Genomic DNA, 20116 nt, shown 5'->3' with positions numbered 1-20116 from the left:
TTATAATCAGACATCTTCTTGGTTAATATCAAAGAGCTTGCCACTAAATTATTTAAAAAACACAAGTAAATAAAAATATGTTATTCAAAGGGAATCAAATACAATGTAGGCTCTGAAAAGTTGGGATGTCAGCCACACCATTAACATAAAAGATATTAGTCAAATAAATGTTCGGAAGGTTAAACAATGGCATAGATGGATGATGACTGGCACACATTGACTGCAAAACAATTGTCGTTATGTTTACTGAAACAAAAAATAAGCTACCTTAACATCTCACAAGGAAAACTATTACGTTTACCAAAACAAATCGTACTACACTAGGACCGAGTTGGTAAGATATATTGAAGGGAATTATATTAAGCAATTAGAATAGCTGTGTATTATTATACACTAGTGAAAATTTATAATACGAAGGTTAATGCAAGAAGGGGGATTCTGGGCGTGGGGTCCAGGGGCCGCCAAAGGGCCCTGGTGGGGTCAAGGGGCGAAGCCCCTCTTGGGGCCCAGGGCGAAGCGCCCGAAGCCAGAGCATTTATACGATTTTAAAAGCATGTACATGTCATTTAAATGCATGTTCATGTATATTTACTCTAAATACTGTACTTCTTACACAATTTTAAAAATAAGATAAGAAGACTACTTTTTCCAATACAGGATTTAGAACATAAATGTTTATTGTGAAACAAACTTTTTTTTATTAAATGTTGAGCGCCTAAACTTTTGTGATGACGTCGTGCCAAAGTAAATAAACGGAGCACGCGATTGGTCAAATAGCCTAGGCAACAAACCTCTCATTAATATTCATTTTGAAGTCTTGCTGGTTACGTCATTCAGCTGGCTGCAGCTTTGTTTTGATTTCTACGATCGGACTACGATCGACAGCGACAAATAAACAGTGCCAAAAATGCTCCCATTTTGTAATAAATTGCACTATTTTGGAAACGGGGGATCGTTTTCTGGCTAAGGGGGTTTGCTGGCAAAAGGGGGTTTGCTGAAAAAGGGGGTTCACCCGAACCCCTAAAAACTCCCGTGGCTACGGGCCTGAATGAGATAAAAGACAAAATAGCTTTCGCCGATTTAGACGTTTTTGTCTACAAATATCTTTCATATATAGAATTTTTCTTAAATTATTAAACATAGCAAAAGTACTGATTTACCTTCGCACATGAACGTGTTTTCAACAAGACGATATCCTTCATTACAATAACACATATAGTAAGGTGATGTATTGTTGCAACCACCATTTGTCAAATCACAGTCATTACTTCCAGAACACTCGTCAATGTCTGTACAAAAAATATACATTAAGATAATTGTATATTTCATTTTTGGAATAAAATAATTTTAAAATGCAGATTCAATTTCGATATGTAGGCCTAAGATTTATTCTACTCCGATTATAACATAACTAAATTAACTGGTAAATTTAATGTTGCTTTCCTATAAACGCCATTGTTTTTAATTGTTCTAACTTATTTTCTTCTTCTATCTATTTTCCTTTGCACAGTGGTATTCTGTCTGGCACTTTGGTCACTTCTCATGCTTCGACCTTCTTCAAACTTTCTTCATGCAAAGACCATATACAAAAGATATGCATCTTAAACTATGATGTCATTCTACCTTCTTTCCTCCATGATTTTATATATTTTAAATATTAATAAACAGGTAATTAAACTTCTATGTTAGTTATTTTCTACAATGCAAGTGTTTACATAGGCTATAATATGTTTACGCTGTCATTTTGACGGACTTCAGTAACCATATTGAAGGGAGGGGCTTAGAATAATGATTGATTATATTTTAAGCTCTGGAAGCATGTGCTCGATTGATTTGTATTCTTACCCATACATGAAGTGGCATTTTCAGGTTCAAACCCATTTGCACATCGGCACACTTCATTATTATCACTGTCAACATAGCAGTCTCCATTATTACACATTGTAGTAGAGCAGTCTGTTGCGGCTACATGAATTTAACAATTTAAGAAAACAAACTTAAAAACTTGAACACAATACATACATACAATCAAGATTGAATTTTTTAAAAATATTTATTTTGGTATAAAATGTAAAAAATGATAGCACAAGGCTAAAACTATTACAATAAACTGATTAAAAAAAATAATGTACATTAAAATACTATTAACAATTACAAAAAATACAATTACAAAATGAAACCTATTTACTAAAGCATTACCTTGCGGGAGTTAAAGTATCGTTACTACAATAATCTTATAATAGGCCTATATGATGGTGATGATAATAATAATAGTAAATAATCTAATGTATGTTTAGTTAAATAAGCCAACATAGTTAAATATAGAACAGGTTAAAATATTTAATATATAGACACTGAAAAGTATGGTACAATAAAGATGGACCAGGTGAGAAGAGTCGATTAGGATTAATAGTTGATAATTATAATACTAATAATAATTGTTAATAATTAATTTTAAAATTATATATACTGCATTCATAAATGAGATCATATCATGATGGGATGTTATACAATAAACGTGACACAGGCTTTGGAGAGGTGGTGGTTAATGGCAGCAGAACATACCTCAACCATAAACTTACCAGCACATGTTACGGTATCATTCTGCAGTTCAAATCCACTGTCACAACTGCATTCAAAACTGCCATCAATGTTTGTACAATTTTGATCACAATTGTCTGTATTTATACTGCATTCATCGATATCTGAATTAATTATTTTAAAAAGTGAGAAAAAAGATCTAACAATTTGCATAATAAATAGGATGTCGAATGCATATTAAGTAACAGCATACAATATGTCTTTATTGTTTGACTCAAACAAGAGACAAGTGGGACCACACTATCAAATTTGATGTGACAAACAGCTGTGATATGCCCACATTTGGGTGTAATATGACATAAATCCATCACACAAATTTGTCAAGTAAAATGTGATAGTAATGACAGTGCTTAACATGGTCGACTGTAATAAAATCAAATAACTGATAAGCACAAGTATGTTGGTGTTGGAATGAATAACATTCACTTCTTCAGACTAACCACAAACTCGGCCCAATCACACTCGAATCTCAACATAATCCTTCCAGTAGGAAAGACAAAATCTAAGTGGGCTCAACACTGGTCCGAGATATGTTGGGCCGAGTTATCGTTGATCTGTAACACTGGTAAAATTTCCCCAAATTATCAGTGAATCCACCATCTGAAATACTGTTCATGTTTTATCAAAAGTTTATCGTTCCGTAATATGTTTATTTGGAATTAGTATTTAAGCTAAAAAATGAAACTACAACAGTTATATGTGAGAGTAAAAATAGGTTAGGGTCTATAGAGTAGCAGCGATGGAGTTAAAAAAAAAAAAACTAAAGACAACGGCAATCTACTTTGTGGATCCAATAGAATTATTACTTCACTAACTAGAGAAACACAATGACTCACTTTTTCCCAATGCCATTAATACGGTGGATGAGAGAATCTTAAGACATAAAATGAAACTTGATACAAGTAAATATATATTTCTAAAAAAAAATCATATGAGTTAATATTTAATTTTTCTTACATTATGTGAGTCTCGTCTTCCTTTTTCTTTGTTGTAATAAATTTGATCCTTATTTCTTATTTTTTCTCACTTTTTTTGGTATTATGATTGTTAAAAACATCAAGAAATATCTTATTGTATTTTCTACATAAGACTTACCAGTGCACACAATGCCTCCTATGTATCCTGATGGACATTCACACGTGTAAGAAGAAAATGTATTGTTGCAGTTTGCCAGATCATCACATGGGCTGTTTGTGCATTCATCAACATCTAAAATTGTAGGTAAACAAGATCCTCAGCAAAAACATAGAACATAAAAGATCATAAAAAGTTAAAATACGTCATGCCCTTAGTTACGGTACGCCATGGAAGTGCGCCAGCAGAAAAAAAAACATAGTGGTAGTAGAAATAATTTGCCTGCTCCAACTTCCTACAGAAATACTGTTTAAAACCTCAAATAGAAGCCCATATGAATTGCAGCCTCCCTCTTTAATTTGCAAAAGTAGTCTCGAAAAGAAGCCCATCTTGTTGCTTCTTTTAAGATAGCGTGGGCTTTTTTTTGAGATAGTACGGTATATACACTGTACATGAATTTTAAAGCAACAAAATAAATTAAATACAGTAGTTTACTGTAGGCGATTTAATACCAGATAATAACTGCATGATACAGATTGCTGTCACAGTGGCCCTATTTATTGTTGTATAGTAGTAACTCCCGAAATTTAAAGCATTCATTTTGAAAAGATTCCCCCTCTTTACTTTCCAAAAGTTGTCTCAAAAAGAAGCCCATCTCGAAATGAAGCCCATCCAAAGTTTGCAAAAAAAAAAAAGAAAAGAAAAGCCCAGGGTTTTACGGTATAATATGTACACTACATTTAATGTTCATTTTTGGATTCCTCATAATCAATGAAAATTACAAACAACTGTATGTATTGTTTTTATTACATTTGTCTTTTTTTGGATAGAAGTAGTTTGAAAAACCTTGGCAACCAAGTTATCTAGAATCTTGTTGATTGTCGAAAAAGTAGAAATTCAAAACTAGTTTTCAAAATTATTTCTACATTGGTTTTGGAGAGATTAACCAAGCTTTTTAAATGAGTGATGTATTACAATGTTACAACATTGTTTTAGATGAGTCACATGTTACAATGTTGTAACATGATTCAACCTAGTGACATGTGGCTACCATAAATTATTTAGTGTCATAGAAAAAATGTATACATACCTATACAGGTGCCATTACCATCATCTATCAAACCACTCTTACACCTGCATTCAAATGAACCAAGTAGGTCGACACAGTTTGTTACATCTAAGGTGCAGTTATTTTCCCCTGTAGCGCATTCATCCACATCTACATCGATAAAATGATAATCATACTCAAGCATTGATATGCAGAGCAGTGGCAAAGGGACTGCACAACACTAGTTAAAAATGTTGTACTGCATACAGCTACATAACTGTAAAACACATTATTGAATCTAAAAGAAAACCTCTAATATGAACAAATCATGTCATATAATACTTAGATAACATATAATGCTACTCACTTTCGCAAGATCGACCATTTCCAACATATCCGGGTTGGCAAAGGCAAGTAAAGCTACCCATCGTGTTACTACAAATAGCACCAGCGCTGCAGCTTGCTGACTGAGTCATACATTCATCGACATCCTTGCAGTACGTTCCATTTCCTTCGTAACCACTGTCACAAATACATTTATAAGATCCAAGTGTGTTGGCACATTCTGCATTATCGTGGCAATTATCCATATTCTGACTGCATTCATCGATGTCGGAGCAGGTCTTTCCCGTTCCCAGGTAACCTGCCATGCAGGTGCATATGAATGAACCTTCAGTATTATCACAGGATGCAATGTCACTACAGGGATACTCCTCTAAAATACATTCATTAATATCTGTTAAGATAAAATTCAAATTAATCACATTAGATTCGAACACAAGATCCTCTGACTACAATAAAGCCCTGTCCACAAAAAACTGTTGTATGCCCATATATAGTCATGATGTGCCTATATATGGTCATGATGTGATGTCATCATGACCATATTTACGCATGTCATGTTTTCGTCAAACAAAATGTGATAATCTGAACCTAGTTACCTCTAGTTCACTATTTAGTAGGTTTTGAAGTAGGCTTAATATTGTAACAGAAATAATAATAATAATAATAATAAAAATAATATTAATAATAATAATAATAATTAAAAAAAAAAATAATAATAATAATAATAATAATCATAAATTATTCTGATGGTGTTTCAGTCAAGGGATTAGTAATAAATATGTCTTTTTAAATTAAAAATTAAAAAACTTTGTAATGAGTAAAATTTTACTATTTACTAGTAAAATAAAAATGTTCAGTTTCATTGAACTGTATGTATTTACCAACACACTCCGTTCCATCTCCATTGATATCATCATAGCCACTTCTACAAGTACAATTATAACCACCGTCAAAATTAGTACAGTCAGCATTCTCACTGCAGTCATTATTCTGTAAACATTCATTTATATCTGAAAAAAATCAAAACAAAATATAGATATCGACATGAAATGTAAATACTAGTACTCATTTCCAATATTTTGAGTATCATGCACAAGACACCAGAAATATAATTATAAATAATCTGCCACGAAAACAAAATAGTAATAGTATACACCAAAAGTTCCAGAAAGAATAATCTCACAAAATGGAAAACAGTGGCTGTTAACCGCAAGGAATATAACCAAAGCTTTCGAGCAAAACTACTGTAGTTTTTTGTCATTGGCAAGAAACGTAGAAAATAAATATATATGAACATAAGAATAACAGGTACTGACCTCTGCATGTCCTCATATCATTTTGTAGTTCGTAGCCTGGGTTACAGCTGCAGACATATGACCCTAAGGTGTTGGTACACACATGCTCACATCCATCGCTTTCATCAAGACACTCATCAAAGTCTGTTATACGAATAATTAATTACTTTAGCGATAAATTTGACTGGCTTTATCAAGGAAGCGATGGAGGAAAACAAAATACATATTGTTGTAAGACCAGTTTTAAAACTTTGTTCCAACAAAATATATATGAACTAAGCAACAAACAAATATAATGGGCTATAACATTCAAGCGACAAATGAAGACGACATGTTGTAGGTAAGTGTTTTTATGGTGTCATTTGCCTGTTGTTTGTATAATTTGTATTTGGTACAATGAAATAAATGAGAAAGGAAAAATCGAACAAACTGATGGACTGAAGAACGAATAAATAAACGCCAAATAACAACATGGAATAGGCGATTTAGCGATAGCATTGCGAGTCGAGTTGCCGAGTGGTTAAGTCAGGGCACCGCAACGTACAGCCATATCGGCGCTGGTAGGAATGGCCCAGTGTACACAATTGACTCATGTAAACCAGTGCATCTTTCAAGATGAGTAGAGGGTTACTCCGGCGTGGTTATGAATCGTAATAACACTTTTGTTGCAAACAAAGTACTTTTGATACAATGGTTTGTAAGAGTACATAATAATTATAAAATGAATAATAACCATAGCATTTGAATCCGTCACCAACTAACCCCTCCGGGCAACTGTCACATGTTGCATTGGGATCAGGAGCTGGGTTATCCGTGCAGAGAACTGTAGGATAACATGGGCTATCGAGGCAGGCATTGAAGTCTTCACTGCAATCTACTCCTGTCCAGGCTGCTGGGCAATTGCAAGCCACAACCTATGAAACAAAATAAAATGATGAAGTAAATTTAGCAATTTGACATGTTGTGTTTCAGCAAACAAATAGATAGGGTTTCCTTTATATGTAATTCTTTAAAGATCATGTTTTTAAAGCATCCGCTTGGAGGCATTATTTTAGCTGGCAGAAATTAATTCAACCGCTGAAAAAAGATTAATTTACAAAAGAACTAGACAAAATGTGTCATAAGAATTACAACCAATCTACATGCTCAAATGTATTGTATTAATGCTGTATATACAACTTAACCAAAATAGTAATAAATATTATTTATACTTTATCAAAATAAAAACTTAGTTACAAGTTAGAAAAATTGTAAATGTAGTGTCACAACTTTCTATTTTAAAAAACACAATGTTGTAAATTAAGTATTTCCTTTTAGAATTGTTGAATAGTTAGTTAAGAAGTTGTGAATGTGTTATAAAAAAAATAAATTAATACGGAATGAATCTCAAAATTTAAATAGAGGTAAAATAAAATTAATAGATCTACTAACAGCAAACATGTTATCCAACACTTCACTTCCTTCCACCAGTGTATCGAAGTTACAGATTCCACCGTTTTCGCATCTACAAATGCGTACGTCAAACACTTCTGCACTATTGGCTAAGCCATCAGAGGCTACTATACCAAGATTGACCTCATTGGTGTCTGCTGGGGTCCTGTCTCTTATACACATCTAGATGTGTATAAGAGACAGGTTGTATAGNNNNGTAATAATTGTATTGTATTATTATTGTAATTTATAATTATTATCAATATATTATTATAACATCAATAATTATTAGCAGTATCATTTTCAATTAAGTTATATTAGTGATTTTTATTTTATTGTTAACACAAAGGTGATGGATACAAAACATAAAATAAATGAATTTTATAATATAATAAAATAATATAATTATCACTAATCAAATAATAATAATAATAATAATAATAATAATAATAATGTAAACTCACTCGTTGGATCAACTGCAGCTCCACCAATCGGATTTAAAAGAGAGTAAGTAATTGTATCATTGTTCTCATCATATGCCTGGACTTGGAACGAATATGTAAGGCCAACTTGAACCATCAACATATTAGTGCCATTCAATACATTGTCTGGATCAATTACACCGGTGATGTTTGGTGGAAAATTCACTGAAAAATGTACGAAAGAAAAATGTTGATATATGTTTTGTTCCTCGGTAGACCAGACCATGCATGTGAAGTTTTAGCAATTAAATAAGACGGGAAGGATATTACCTTGAAATAATAATGTGCATGAATTTGTGACACAAAGTAGTTACAATGAATATAATTAAAATTAACATTATGAAACCAAAGTTATATGAATTATGACTGTATGTAGTTTGTATAAAATAACAAGAAGTTGAAAAAAGAATGCGGCATGAACCCACAAAGACATAAATATTAAACCACTGTGTTCATAGTCACAACAGACCAGGAAAAGAAGGAAGAATGAAAAACATAATAAAAAAGCACTCAAATCGTGTCTATGAATGAACTAAAGAACAAAGAAAAAGCAAACATCAACTGAAACAAGAGGAAGGAAAGAAACCGACCCACCCACCCAATAAGATGAGAGGAAATGTCTGCAGCCCTACTTTATATCATGAACATATCTAGGGGGAGCCGTGAGAGCCGTGAGAACCTCTTTCGTACACAGTGTTAGTATTTTAAAGCTTCTTTTTGCTGGCCAATACAAATTCTTTCCTTGGATCACTCAAAATGAATTATTCAATTACAAAAATAAAAAGAAAAAAAACCCCAAAACCACAGAGTTTGATGAGGATTTAAATGCTGTACAATTTCTAATTTCATATTTTTGTGACCCGTGCTCTAGTAGAAACCCACAATAAACGTCTATTAATAAAAGTCACCCGCTACCCTGATAGTAACCCAGTGTTATATTCATTAGAATAAACTACATATAAACGATAATGCAAAGAATAACATTTTCAGGATTATATAACAGCTTTACCGTTCAGTGGGTGGATTTATCAAATTACTTAACAACAAAAAAATCAGCATAAATTTCGTCTTAAATCCATAAATCAAAGGCCAGATTTTTTAAGATACAGAAATGCGATAATGTATGGTTCAGTCTTGCTTTTATCTTTGCAAGCTTTTATATTGGTTTTCTTTAATACTACTACTACTGTAGTAGTAATAATAATAATGATGACGATAATGATGGTGATAATGATAACAGATACGGTAATAATATTGATAATATCAAAAAAGTAAAGAAAATTGTGGTAGAAGCGAAAAAGAAATTTGTAACATTATAATATTATTGTAGTTAAAGCTTGGTAAGCTATAGCTAGGCCTAAGTTGTTCTGGGTTACCTAAATCCCTGATAAAATATCATGGCATTTCATTACGACTATATAATGGTGATGTGATGACGATAAATTTTACTATATAAAGGTGCCATTTCCGGCCATCTAGAGGTATAATTTAGCCACATTTTTCTGGTTGTGGACTCACAACTTTGAAGTATGTAAATAAATTAGATCTCCATAGTTGCTGAAAGTCCCTTGATTTAATGATCATGTGAAAATTGTTTGCGCTTTATTTTGAATATAAATGAAGATATGATGATTATGAATTTTGCTATATATAGGTGTCACTTCTGGCCATCTAGAGGTACTATTTCCTCAAATTTTCGAGATTCATCACCAACCATGGTGGGGCTAAGGTGAGCCGGCCCTATGTCCGTGAAACTCCCTCACTGGGCCACCTCTCTTTCGAATTCCTGGATTCGCCACTGTTGAGTTATTATTATTATAATTATTGTTAGGCCTACTAATATTATTTATGATGTGTCTATTGAAATGTTCACTTTGTACCCTCAAAACAGTCCTAAAATGTCCAATGCGTTACCTCACAGGGGTCTTCGCCCTTGGACCCAACCGGCGGTCCTTGGAATAGGGTGGGGCAGTTCCGCCCAAACTCACCCCCCCCCACACAAGACAGCTCCCCTCCCCCTTTGAAAACCCTGGCTACGTCCCTACTTTATATATCAAAGAGCATTCATAACAAAATCATATGAATGCATTTTTACAAGCTTTGAGAATAGCTGGTACACCCGAAATCAGGAAGGAAGAAGCTAATGGTGATCAATTATCTATTATCTTCACAAGTGCAAAGAAGGTATGCGTTTTACGGCAAATTTGTGTAACTACAGTAGTTGGAAACGCAAAGGATAACGCAAATTGCGTTAACCTTATAGCTTAACAACAAGATAATTAATTTTAAAAAATTATAGAATTATGTAATATTCTACTAGGCACATCTTTGCTAAATGGGCTTTGCTTATATTGAGTTTGATGAAGGTTAAAACATGGGAAGCGACCAAGGTAAAGTGCATAAAGCTCCCTCTGCAAAAACATAGAGAAATGGGATAAAAGAAGAAAAGTGAGAAGAAAAACAATGAGAATATTAACAATGGCTTTCCGGCTGTTTAGAAGGGGGAAAAAAACCGGTCAGAACAAAAACAATCTCTTTTCTGCTGAAGCATGAAAATTCAAAATTTGTCTATATCAGTCTATGTCTATATCAAAACAAAACCTTTTCTGCTACAACGGAAAAAGTTTAAACAATGGGGTGAGGTTTGCAGTAGCGGGAAAGCCAATCGCAGTAGGCCTACATTGTTACTTACTCAGTGTATTTACATCTTCAATAATGACTTGATCAGTTAGAAGAGTGTTTGCACCAATGTTAGTGTCTTTGGTAGCCAGAGCATCAAACAGACATTCTTTGTTAGTCCCACAGACTTGGACAGCATTATTATACAATTCAGTATCTGTTTCTTTGGCTGTCCTGATTATATCATCTAGGAAGACTGGCATAAACGTCAAATCACTGAAGGAGGAGTATGATTCACTACCACTGTAAGTGAAAAGTGATTCTTCTTCCGTGATTCTCCCTATAGAAAAAATAAACAGTATACAATAACAATAATATAAAAAATAATAGAAAAAAACAATAAGAATCGTCAGACTGAGGTCGGGGGTTCTAAATTTAATCATCGTATTAAGTACAGATTTTCCTCGATTCACGGCAGATGTATCATCTCCCAGTGGTTTAGCATATACAGTACACGTTTAGCATTTCTAATTTCACGCCAATATACATGTTAGTGGTGTCTATTTCCTCACCGTACTTAACTTCCCTTTTTGTAAGGTACAGTATACATTATATATATATATATATATATATATATATATATGTATAAGGAGAATTTGCAATTGAACTTACCAGATTGCTTGATACCTATCATTATCATCATAATTATCATCATCATCATCATCATATCATTATAGTCTATTCCGTGAACACTTATATTATGATGATTATTGTCATCATAAAGACATTTACCTAACAATCCTTTGGCAGCTCCTTCATACTGAGCGTCAACTTGGAACATTATATTCAACATTCCTTCAGAAACAGCAACAGAAAATGATACTTCAGAGCTCCAGGAAGCAATGTAACGGTCCGTTCCATTTGAATTTATATACTCGCCATCAATTTTAGAAATAGTAAATGAAGTGTCCTCAGTACTTGCATATGTAACTAAACAAAACAACATAGAAACTTTATTTGAATATACATTCGCTATACAGAATATTATTATTTATTAATTATAAATGAAATAAATAAAATTGTATCCATGCTATACTTTGTACTTTGTATTAGTTTTCTATGCTTTTTAATTATATATTCCCTCCCACTTAGAAAAAAAGCCTAGCATACCATACCATGTATTTTTTTTCTTTCTTTACTTATACCTCAGTCAAGTTTGTTCTGTGCTTTTCTTAATTTCGGTTCTTAAGAATTAAATATTAAGCCAAGTGTCAAACATTAGGCCTAATTAATTGTTACGAATCACAATTGCAACAAAAGAAAATGGCAATACCTTGATCTAATGCTGTTTTGTTTATCATAGTACCATTTACCAATATATTGAAATCCAAACCATCATCAGTCAACCGCATCTCAACCTATTAGAAGACAATAGCAAAGAACTTAAATAGCAAAACTATAGGGAAAATTTCCCGCCGATAGATAAACACGAACGGTACTGGGTGAAGACAACTGGATTTCTTGCTTCGAACAAGGTATCCATCCGTAAAAGTCATATGAAGATAAGCCTATCTGAGAGTGGCTGTAGGGTGGTCGAGACCAGGACATACCTTCGACGTTAGATTGACAAAGATTGAAATATGTTAAATATAGACACAATGTATACACAGGCCTAGTTCTAGAGTCCAGTTAAAATATGTAATTATGTATCAAAATGATATATTTATAAAAACGCTAAGCGTAAATATGTATTAAGTAAAATAAATTAAATTTAGGATAGGATTCGAAAGAAGACTAGGAAAGAAATTTGAAGCGGCTGAATTATTTACCGAAAATAAACTATAATAATCATTTTGTCATTATTGCATCACGTTTTTGGGAAAATTTGATGGCATTAATCGTCAGGTCAAGGTGCTGGCAGCCTACACGTTTCATATATTCTGCTATTAATTATCTTTGACAATAGGCAAACACTTTTCCAACTACAAAACATTTGCACAATAATCATTAATTAAAAACATATGTACAATTTACTGAATGTACACATACAGTACATCTAGGGTTGTTGAATGTAAAATCTGTAGATGTTTTAATATATATGTTTGTGATTTACTGTCGATAATATAAGGTAAAATTAATTACATTTGAATGAAATAATTGGGTTGCCTTTGTAAAGGATGCCAGATTCTTAGCTTTTAATTCTACTGGCATGTAAATTTCACTTAAAGATGGCATGTCTGTGATGCAATGACGTCTAAACTAATCAGCGGAAGTAGAAGAGTCAAAGTCTTAATTAAATATATTAATAACATTTTTCCGCTGTTTCCATTGTTATTAAAAGTCAATGTTTGATAATATATACGGTAAACTTGATAAAACAGAAATTTAAATTAAAACGTCAATTTGTTTACGCAATATTTTACAAAATGATTAGTGAGGGCGCAATCCAATTCATACTGGATCACAAGCAAAAGTTAATTAAATTTTGTTTGCGCCAGTGATTTGACGAGACTCACCTTTGTGCCATTATCAATTGCTCCGACAAATGCGGAGAAAATTGTTGCATTAATACTACTTGTCTGCAAAACCGGCTTTTGCATTCTGCACTGTACAACAAAGCGACTGTCGTCGTCTAATGCCACTTCCTCCAGAATAAATTCACCAAGACCATTAAATGTGTATGGATAATTATCTAACGTTGTCATATGAGGATCTCCAAACATCCAGCCTAATAAAGCAATACCAAAATAATAATTAGATATTTAGTTTTTCCTAATTACATAGAAGCATCAATGCTCTATATCCAGGTCTTCTGATAAGACTCTAAAAAAGAGGGATTTTGGTTGTAAAAACTCACAAATCAAGTTTTTAAAAGTAATTAATAATAATTAAATACAATATTTATCCTATTTATCTTTTTTTTTATCATACTAAATCTATAAATCCAACATTATCTTGGATTAATATTCTATTTCATCCCATTCAACACCACGAATACCAATAACATAATGTATAATAATTATTATTAATATATATCTATATATACATATATACATACACATATACAAGCTTGGAAGGTGTTGGTCTGAAATATACAATATGAAGTACAGTAACTGTCTCTTATACACATCTAGATGTGTATAAGAGACAGTATATAAGGTATCAAGATCGTATCGTCTGGAGTAGAGTGCTCGACACCAGGGTAGAGCTAAATGAATTAATATCCACAAACCATATATATTAAATCAATCTACCATCTAGATGACAGGCCCCTTTTAATCTGCTTTTCAATGATAACAGCAATAACACATTAAAACCATGTATGCACTATCAAATTTTATATGACAAATAATTGTGATATGCGCATATTTATGTGGAATGTGAAATTGTAATGCCTATATATGGGCATATCACACAAAGTCATGTAAAATGTGATATTGTGGAGAAAGCTTAGGCCTATCATGGAGAAAATAAAATATTTTATTTTCTCCATGGGCCTATACTGCAAAGATTTTAAAATAGACTAGACATTCTAATCGTCAGAAAATATATGTTACTTTTTAGTTGCAGAAACTGATTTTGAGTCATAGTCATTTGGCAAAAACACAGTCCAAGATAATAAAATAACTCCAAATAATTATAGGTTTTTCATTTAGCATGATTACCGGTAAATGGAGGTCGATAACGACGACAGGAACCAACAGGTCGTTTCTCTTGAAATAAGTCACAGAAGTAAGGGTCTTGAGATGCAGAACAACAGAAATATTGTGGCGCAATATCTTCATCTATTGATGAATACAAAAACAACAATAATACTATTAACAACAATCATAATACTACAAGGTCAAAGATAAAATTAATTATTAATTATTTTAATTAATTCTCACTTAATTCAATTAATAATAATAACATTAATAATAGCAATACTAAAAAGAAAATATAACAACAAACCACCATCATCAAGAAAGGTACATGTGGTATTTTAATTATTGGTAAACGGTTTTAATTGGATATTAAAAATTGGTTGATGGGTTCCTGAAACGTTGGTGAGACTTTTGAAACTAAGTTTTGGATTTGATTAAAATGTTCAAAAATTATGATCGAAATGTTGAAGATAAATAAGCAACAGTTTAAGTTTTTTAGTGCAAAATGGTAATTTATTAGTTTAGTTTACTATGAATACTTACTGAACCACTGCCAAAAATCAGTATTAATATGGTATCGTTCCACAAAACTACTTCTCCAGAACTGTTCATATCCTACGATAAGAGACCCACGCCTACGGTAGCAGCATCGTACACCTGCTCCTCTCCTTGATGGTGTTGACGTATGTACACATCTTGATTGTCCTGTAAATAAAATTTATAAAAATGTAATTTTTTTCAAACATTTAACCATTAATATAGATATAAATGTTATAAAGTCAAAAACGGTAACAAATGTAAATACTAATATGCAATAATTTGCTTGTTTTTGTGGGTGCTGTTAGAAAGTAGAAGCTAAAGGGGTGAGAATTAATAAATAGAAATTTTCCAAATGAAAATGGTAGTAGTGATTGTATAGGGTTTTATATTCCTATTGTGTTTATATATTTGTTCAGTGTTCTTGTTGAAATATGTGTTTTTATGTATGTTACTTTTAAGCACATATTTCACTATGTATTTGATGCAATCAGCTGCCACATCAAATACTGGTGAATAAAGTTTTAAAAAAAAAAAAAGAAAGGCTCTTCTCAATTGCTATGGATATCACTATTCATAAAATTCCTCTTATTATTATGATACTTCGGACACGCTGGCATCAATCTTTCAGTATATCATATCCAACGGCTATTACATACGGCAGATTTATACCTGCATACATTCATTCCATTCATTACATAAGCGTACTACGTCGCCAGTTTTACTGTTCACCTATACCAATCTTTCCTTGTTATTCACTAATTAAAATTTAAGATTCTTAATCTCTGCCTTCTGTGTCATTCATGGCTAGCCAAGCCAAATACTGTGTGTAGGCTGTTCTCGGTGGATGTATTCAAGAAGTAAGTACTACATTTTATTGGATAAATCTAAGGGTGAAAAATATGGAGGCTTTTTGCTCCTGGATACAAGTTGTCAAACATTAATTTTTTACCATGAGTACAGTCTATCATTACTTATAATACTGTAGGTCTAAGCTTCTACTAGCCTTCTCTTTTAACACTACAACGACCACCACACTACTCATTGTGGTAATAGAGTAGTAATAATAAAAGCAATTTAGAATATTTACCTCCTAAGCCGTTAATTACACTAAGCAGTTCATTTTCAATTTCATTTCTTTGATTTGAATCATCTTCCTGTTGCATAAAATTAGCTGTATTTTGAGGACTACGCCCATTGCTATAGCGACCATCAGACCTTGCTTGTCCAAACCAACAAGGGCACACTGATCGTCCATCATCCCAAGTTCTTGGATTAGGTTGTCGGTTATACCATGTCAAACATTGTTGCTTAGAGTTGAAAGTCCATGGATAGTTCCTCTCAATCCGATAGATCCACTTGGCATTCTTGCCAGTGTTGCCAATAAACTGATCCGGTCGATACCGGCTGAATACATCCGGGAAATCAAACTGGGTATTAACATGTGCATTCTCATTATTGAAAACGGTATTGAAACCGATTATTACATCCTTTTGTTGTAAAAGGTTCGGATTCCATTTCATCTCACCGATTTTGTAGTTAAATATCACAAATGAGAAAGTACCATCAGTCATCAATGCAGCTTGGAAGGTGTTGGTCTGAAATATACAATATGAAGTACAGTAACTATTCATTTAAATTACCGTATCAAAAAGCAACAAAAAAAAAACTAAATATGCGTAACTACAAACAAATCTAAGTAGTGTCTGTTAATTCTATAATAAATATATTTCGTATTGTTGAACATAGTGTAAAACATTTGTTTTCTTGTTATTTTATTTTAACTAATTAATAATTAATAATTTATTATAGTACTTACATTGTCTGGGTTACTCACTGCTGGAGACTGGGGTATGTCCACCCAAGTTATCAAAAGCATCCAATCAGCTTCGAAATTTTCTTTGACAAAATCATTGTCTTCTGATACATTTGAAGTATGAACACACATCGATGCTGTTTCAAGCATAATCTCTGTTTTATCGGTTGGGTTATCAGCATCGTATACCTAAAGAACAAATGTGTTTCACATATTTATAAGCAATAATAAATGGTAGTGCAGTCTAAGTTACAGCATCTTAGACCCTAAATTACCAAACAGCATTGTTGTTTGTAGTAGTCTATTATGTGAAATGCCTGAATAAACTAAAATACGCCAGTTTCCATTATGAAAACAATGAGTACTTCTTCCGCGCATATTTATTATGAAATGTTTCATAAAAAGCTTACATACACAAAGCGTCTGGTGCATCTATTAACACCACCAGTACCATTATTTTATTCTTTTTGTTTCTTAATCAGTATTTATGGCATTGAATACATATTGTAAAATCCATGTGTTCTTAGACAGAGACAATATGATAAGTGATTGTAGAAAAACAAGACCTTGTATTTAATATATTTACTTTAATTTCCATCCGGCAGCAAGTACTTTCACAGGATGGATCTAGTACAAGATGGTCTATAAACAAAGTTTTAATGTAAGGCTAAGAGCTAACTTATTTCATCCTGCAATTTCACAGGGTATGAACTAAAGAATCATATGGTTGGAAAATAAAACATGAACATTCTTTTCCCTACACAATGTCATATATATTTAGTATAAAAAATGACAAAGATATGGGTTAATATATAACACAGAATATACGACACAATTAAAGGGACACTAACAAATACTTCTCAATATAAACCTCATTTATCACGTAATAGCACTTAGTATGAACGAATATCTTGTGCATGTTTTTTGTTACTGATGTTATCATTCTCCATCGGATATACTGACAATGATCAATAGTAAAACTTTTAAAATGGAAAGCTTACCTGATAGTACACTTCACCATCCAGTAAGTTGTTGTCTGCATCCGCCCAGAAAGGTGCAATAACTTGTATATCAGTGAATGAATTGAATCCACCACTTATAGGGTGGGGAAATGAATATTTTATATCATTTGTTCTTGCAAATATTATCAAACCATTCTCTGTGAACTGAAACAAACACGAAATACTATATTAAAAACAGTACAAAATTTGTCCAATCTGAATCTGTACGATTTGCAAAAAAAAACCTATTATAATAATAGCATAAAAAAAGCCACTCCAATCATACCTATTGCATCCCCTCGCATGCAATATAGGTAATTTAAGGAAGTAAATATCTTACACCTCCATATATAATTCGATCCATCAATTTTAAATAAAATGGTCTCTATTTAGGCTCCGAAGCTTAAGATGTTAAGGTGATTTTTTTTTCCAGGACATTTTTTTGGCATAAAATAATAATAATAATAATAATAATAATAATACATTTATAGAGCGCATAATGCAAAAGCTTATCTGCGCTTCACATACAAAAAAAACATTTATTAAAATGAGGAAAATAAAACTGGCTCAACAAAAATGCAAAATCTTGAAGGGGTCACCATCCCACTCCACTCTAGCGTAATCCCAGACTCCTACCCAGGTGGCTTGAGGAAAGGAACAGGATAAACATTTGCCCTACCAAAGATGACCGGTGCTTAGAAATGGTGACCAAAGTAGAGCCCCAAAAAGAAGATGCAAGCCAGTCTACTGTATGTTGGAAAAAGATAAGTTTTAAATGATTTTTTTGAAAATAGATAAATTACATGATTGTTCAATGTGTTCTGGAAGATTGTCCCAGAGTTGAGATAATGAAAATGATAATGATTTATCACTATAAAATGCTGTTCTCGTCATAGAGACGACGATTCTTGATTGTGAAGATGATCTTAATCTACATGTGAGGTGATGTATTGTAATTGATTTTCTGATGTAAGCTGGGACCTAGGTGTTTATAGCAGGAAGATGAGCCGTTTCTTTATGGATAGCCTGTGGAGATTGTTAAGGATAGGTGTAAAGTACTGGTTTCTGGTTGTTAAGTGAGCTGCAATGTTTTGAATCCTTTGAATTTTAGACAGTTCTGTATTTGGAAGACTATATAAAACTCTATTGCAGAAGTCAAGGCCGGATGTAACAAATGTGTGGACCAGTATGTGAGTAGTATCCAGGAAATTTATGATGTCAATTTTGCGTATGCCAATATACGCTACCCGACAGACATTACGGACTTGTTGTTTTTGCAGCATCTTAGTGTCGAAAATAACACCTAAGTTCTTGACTTCTATAGATTTTATGTCAACTGAAATGTTATAATTTTCAATTGATTCTCAAGTAACAAGACATAAAATGAATAACTTATGTTTTTTATTCATTTAGAAAGAGATGGTTATTGGCAGCCCATATTTGGACGCCACTGATGCGTTTGAGCAGATACCATATCCAATTTATCAAAGGTGCAATAAAACTTGAATATAACAATAATACAAACTGACATATTATATCTGTTTTTAAAACAGAACATAGGGCTCTTTTCCTCATTGCCATAATGAGAAGTGATGTTGAAACTACAAAAAAAAAAACTCATTAAAAAATCTAGCGTAAAATAACACAAGAAAAACAAATATGAAATCGTACACAGAATTATGAAGAAAATTATGAAGTTAAAAAAAAACATGAAAATCAACTAGACGTCAGGGAAACTCAATATATTTTTGTCTGGGAGGTTAGCAATTTAAATGACTGTGATCTGGGACGTCCTTCGAATGATGCTCATATCCATACCCTACTCCGGATCATCACCAACATGTAATCATTTCTTTATTGGACCATAAAAAAATTATTATAGAAAGCTTCTTTTAGATCCATTGATAAGATCCAAGCATGGAAAGTGATCAAAGTTCCGGCAGAAAAACCCTGTGCAAAAAGATAGGAAAAACTATACGCAAGAAGAAAAAAAAAAAATCAACAATGACTTTTCCTGTTACTGCTAGGAAAAGCCAATAACAATAATAATTGCCATCTGGTGTTAAAATACACAAATCAATCGTGATGTTGGTAATCTATGAGTGAGATACTTACCTGGATAACCGACTAATTGCCATTGTTCCCAAAACGGAACACCCCTTCGAAAAAAAATGGAACAGTCCGACCCAAGGCGCCACGTGCGAACCGTCTCCCTAACAAACG

At 32.7% G+C, this 20116-nt stretch overlaps 2 protein-coding genes across 2 annotated transcripts in view; both read right to left on the bottom strand.

Moving 5' to 3' along the window:
• Positions 1 to 18079, bottom strand: part of LOC117121084 — a 32715-nt gene extending 14636 nt beyond the window's left edge. Inside the window, exons 1-20 of the mRNA XM_033266185.1 lie at positions 17894 to 18079; positions 16896 to 17081; positions 16167 to 16674; positions 15083 to 15244; positions 14561 to 14680; positions 13412 to 13623; positions 12229 to 12313; positions 11688 to 11885; positions 10969 to 11235; positions 8251 to 8441; positions 7795 to 7977; positions 7097 to 7277; positions 6385 to 6507; positions 5950 to 6078; positions 5091 to 5459; positions 4766 to 4894; positions 3697 to 3810; positions 2583 to 2705; positions 1846 to 1965; positions 1161 to 1289 (exon numbers count right to left, since the gene is read on the bottom strand). Of these exons, the coding sequence (XP_033122076.1) occupies positions 1161 to 1289; positions 1846 to 1965; positions 2583 to 2705; positions 3697 to 3810; positions 4766 to 4894; positions 5091 to 5459; positions 5950 to 6078; positions 6385 to 6507; positions 7097 to 7277; positions 7795 to 7977; positions 8251 to 8441; positions 10969 to 11235; positions 11688 to 11885; positions 12229 to 12313; positions 13412 to 13623; positions 14561 to 14680; positions 15083 to 15244; positions 16167 to 16674; positions 16896 to 17042 (3490 nt within the window). The 5' untranslated portion in view covers positions 17043 to 17081; positions 17894 to 18079. The remainder of the gene's footprint in view (positions 1 to 1160; positions 1290 to 1845; positions 1966 to 2582; positions 2706 to 3696; positions 3811 to 4765; positions 4895 to 5090; positions 5460 to 5949; positions 6079 to 6384; positions 6508 to 7096; positions 7278 to 7794; positions 7978 to 8250; positions 8442 to 10968; positions 11236 to 11687; positions 11886 to 12228; positions 12314 to 13411; positions 13624 to 14560; positions 14681 to 15082; positions 15245 to 16166; positions 16675 to 16895; positions 17082 to 17893) is intronic.
• Positions 18080 to 18882: 803 nt separating this feature from the next.
• The window catches only part of LOC117121083 (hyalin-like), a 35381-nt gene continuing 34147 nt past the window's right edge, over positions 18883 to 20116 (bottom strand). Inside the window, exon 29 of the mRNA XM_033266184.1 lies at positions 18883 to 19229. Coding sequence (XP_033122075.1) covers positions 18883 to 19229 — 347 coding nt within the window. The remainder of the gene's footprint in view (positions 19230 to 20116) is intronic.

Source organism: Anneissia japonica, unplaced genomic scaffold, assembly GCF_011630105.1.
Source record: "Anneissia japonica isolate Jap-2015-1 unplaced genomic scaffold, ASM1163010v1 scaffold1606_len605190_cov180, whole genome shotgun sequence".
NCBI lineage: Eukaryota > Metazoa > Echinodermata > Crinoidea > Comatulida > Comatulidae > Anneissia > Anneissia japonica.
Note: the sequence above shows the minus strand (reverse complement) of the source record. Positions and strands in the feature narration are given on the sequence as shown.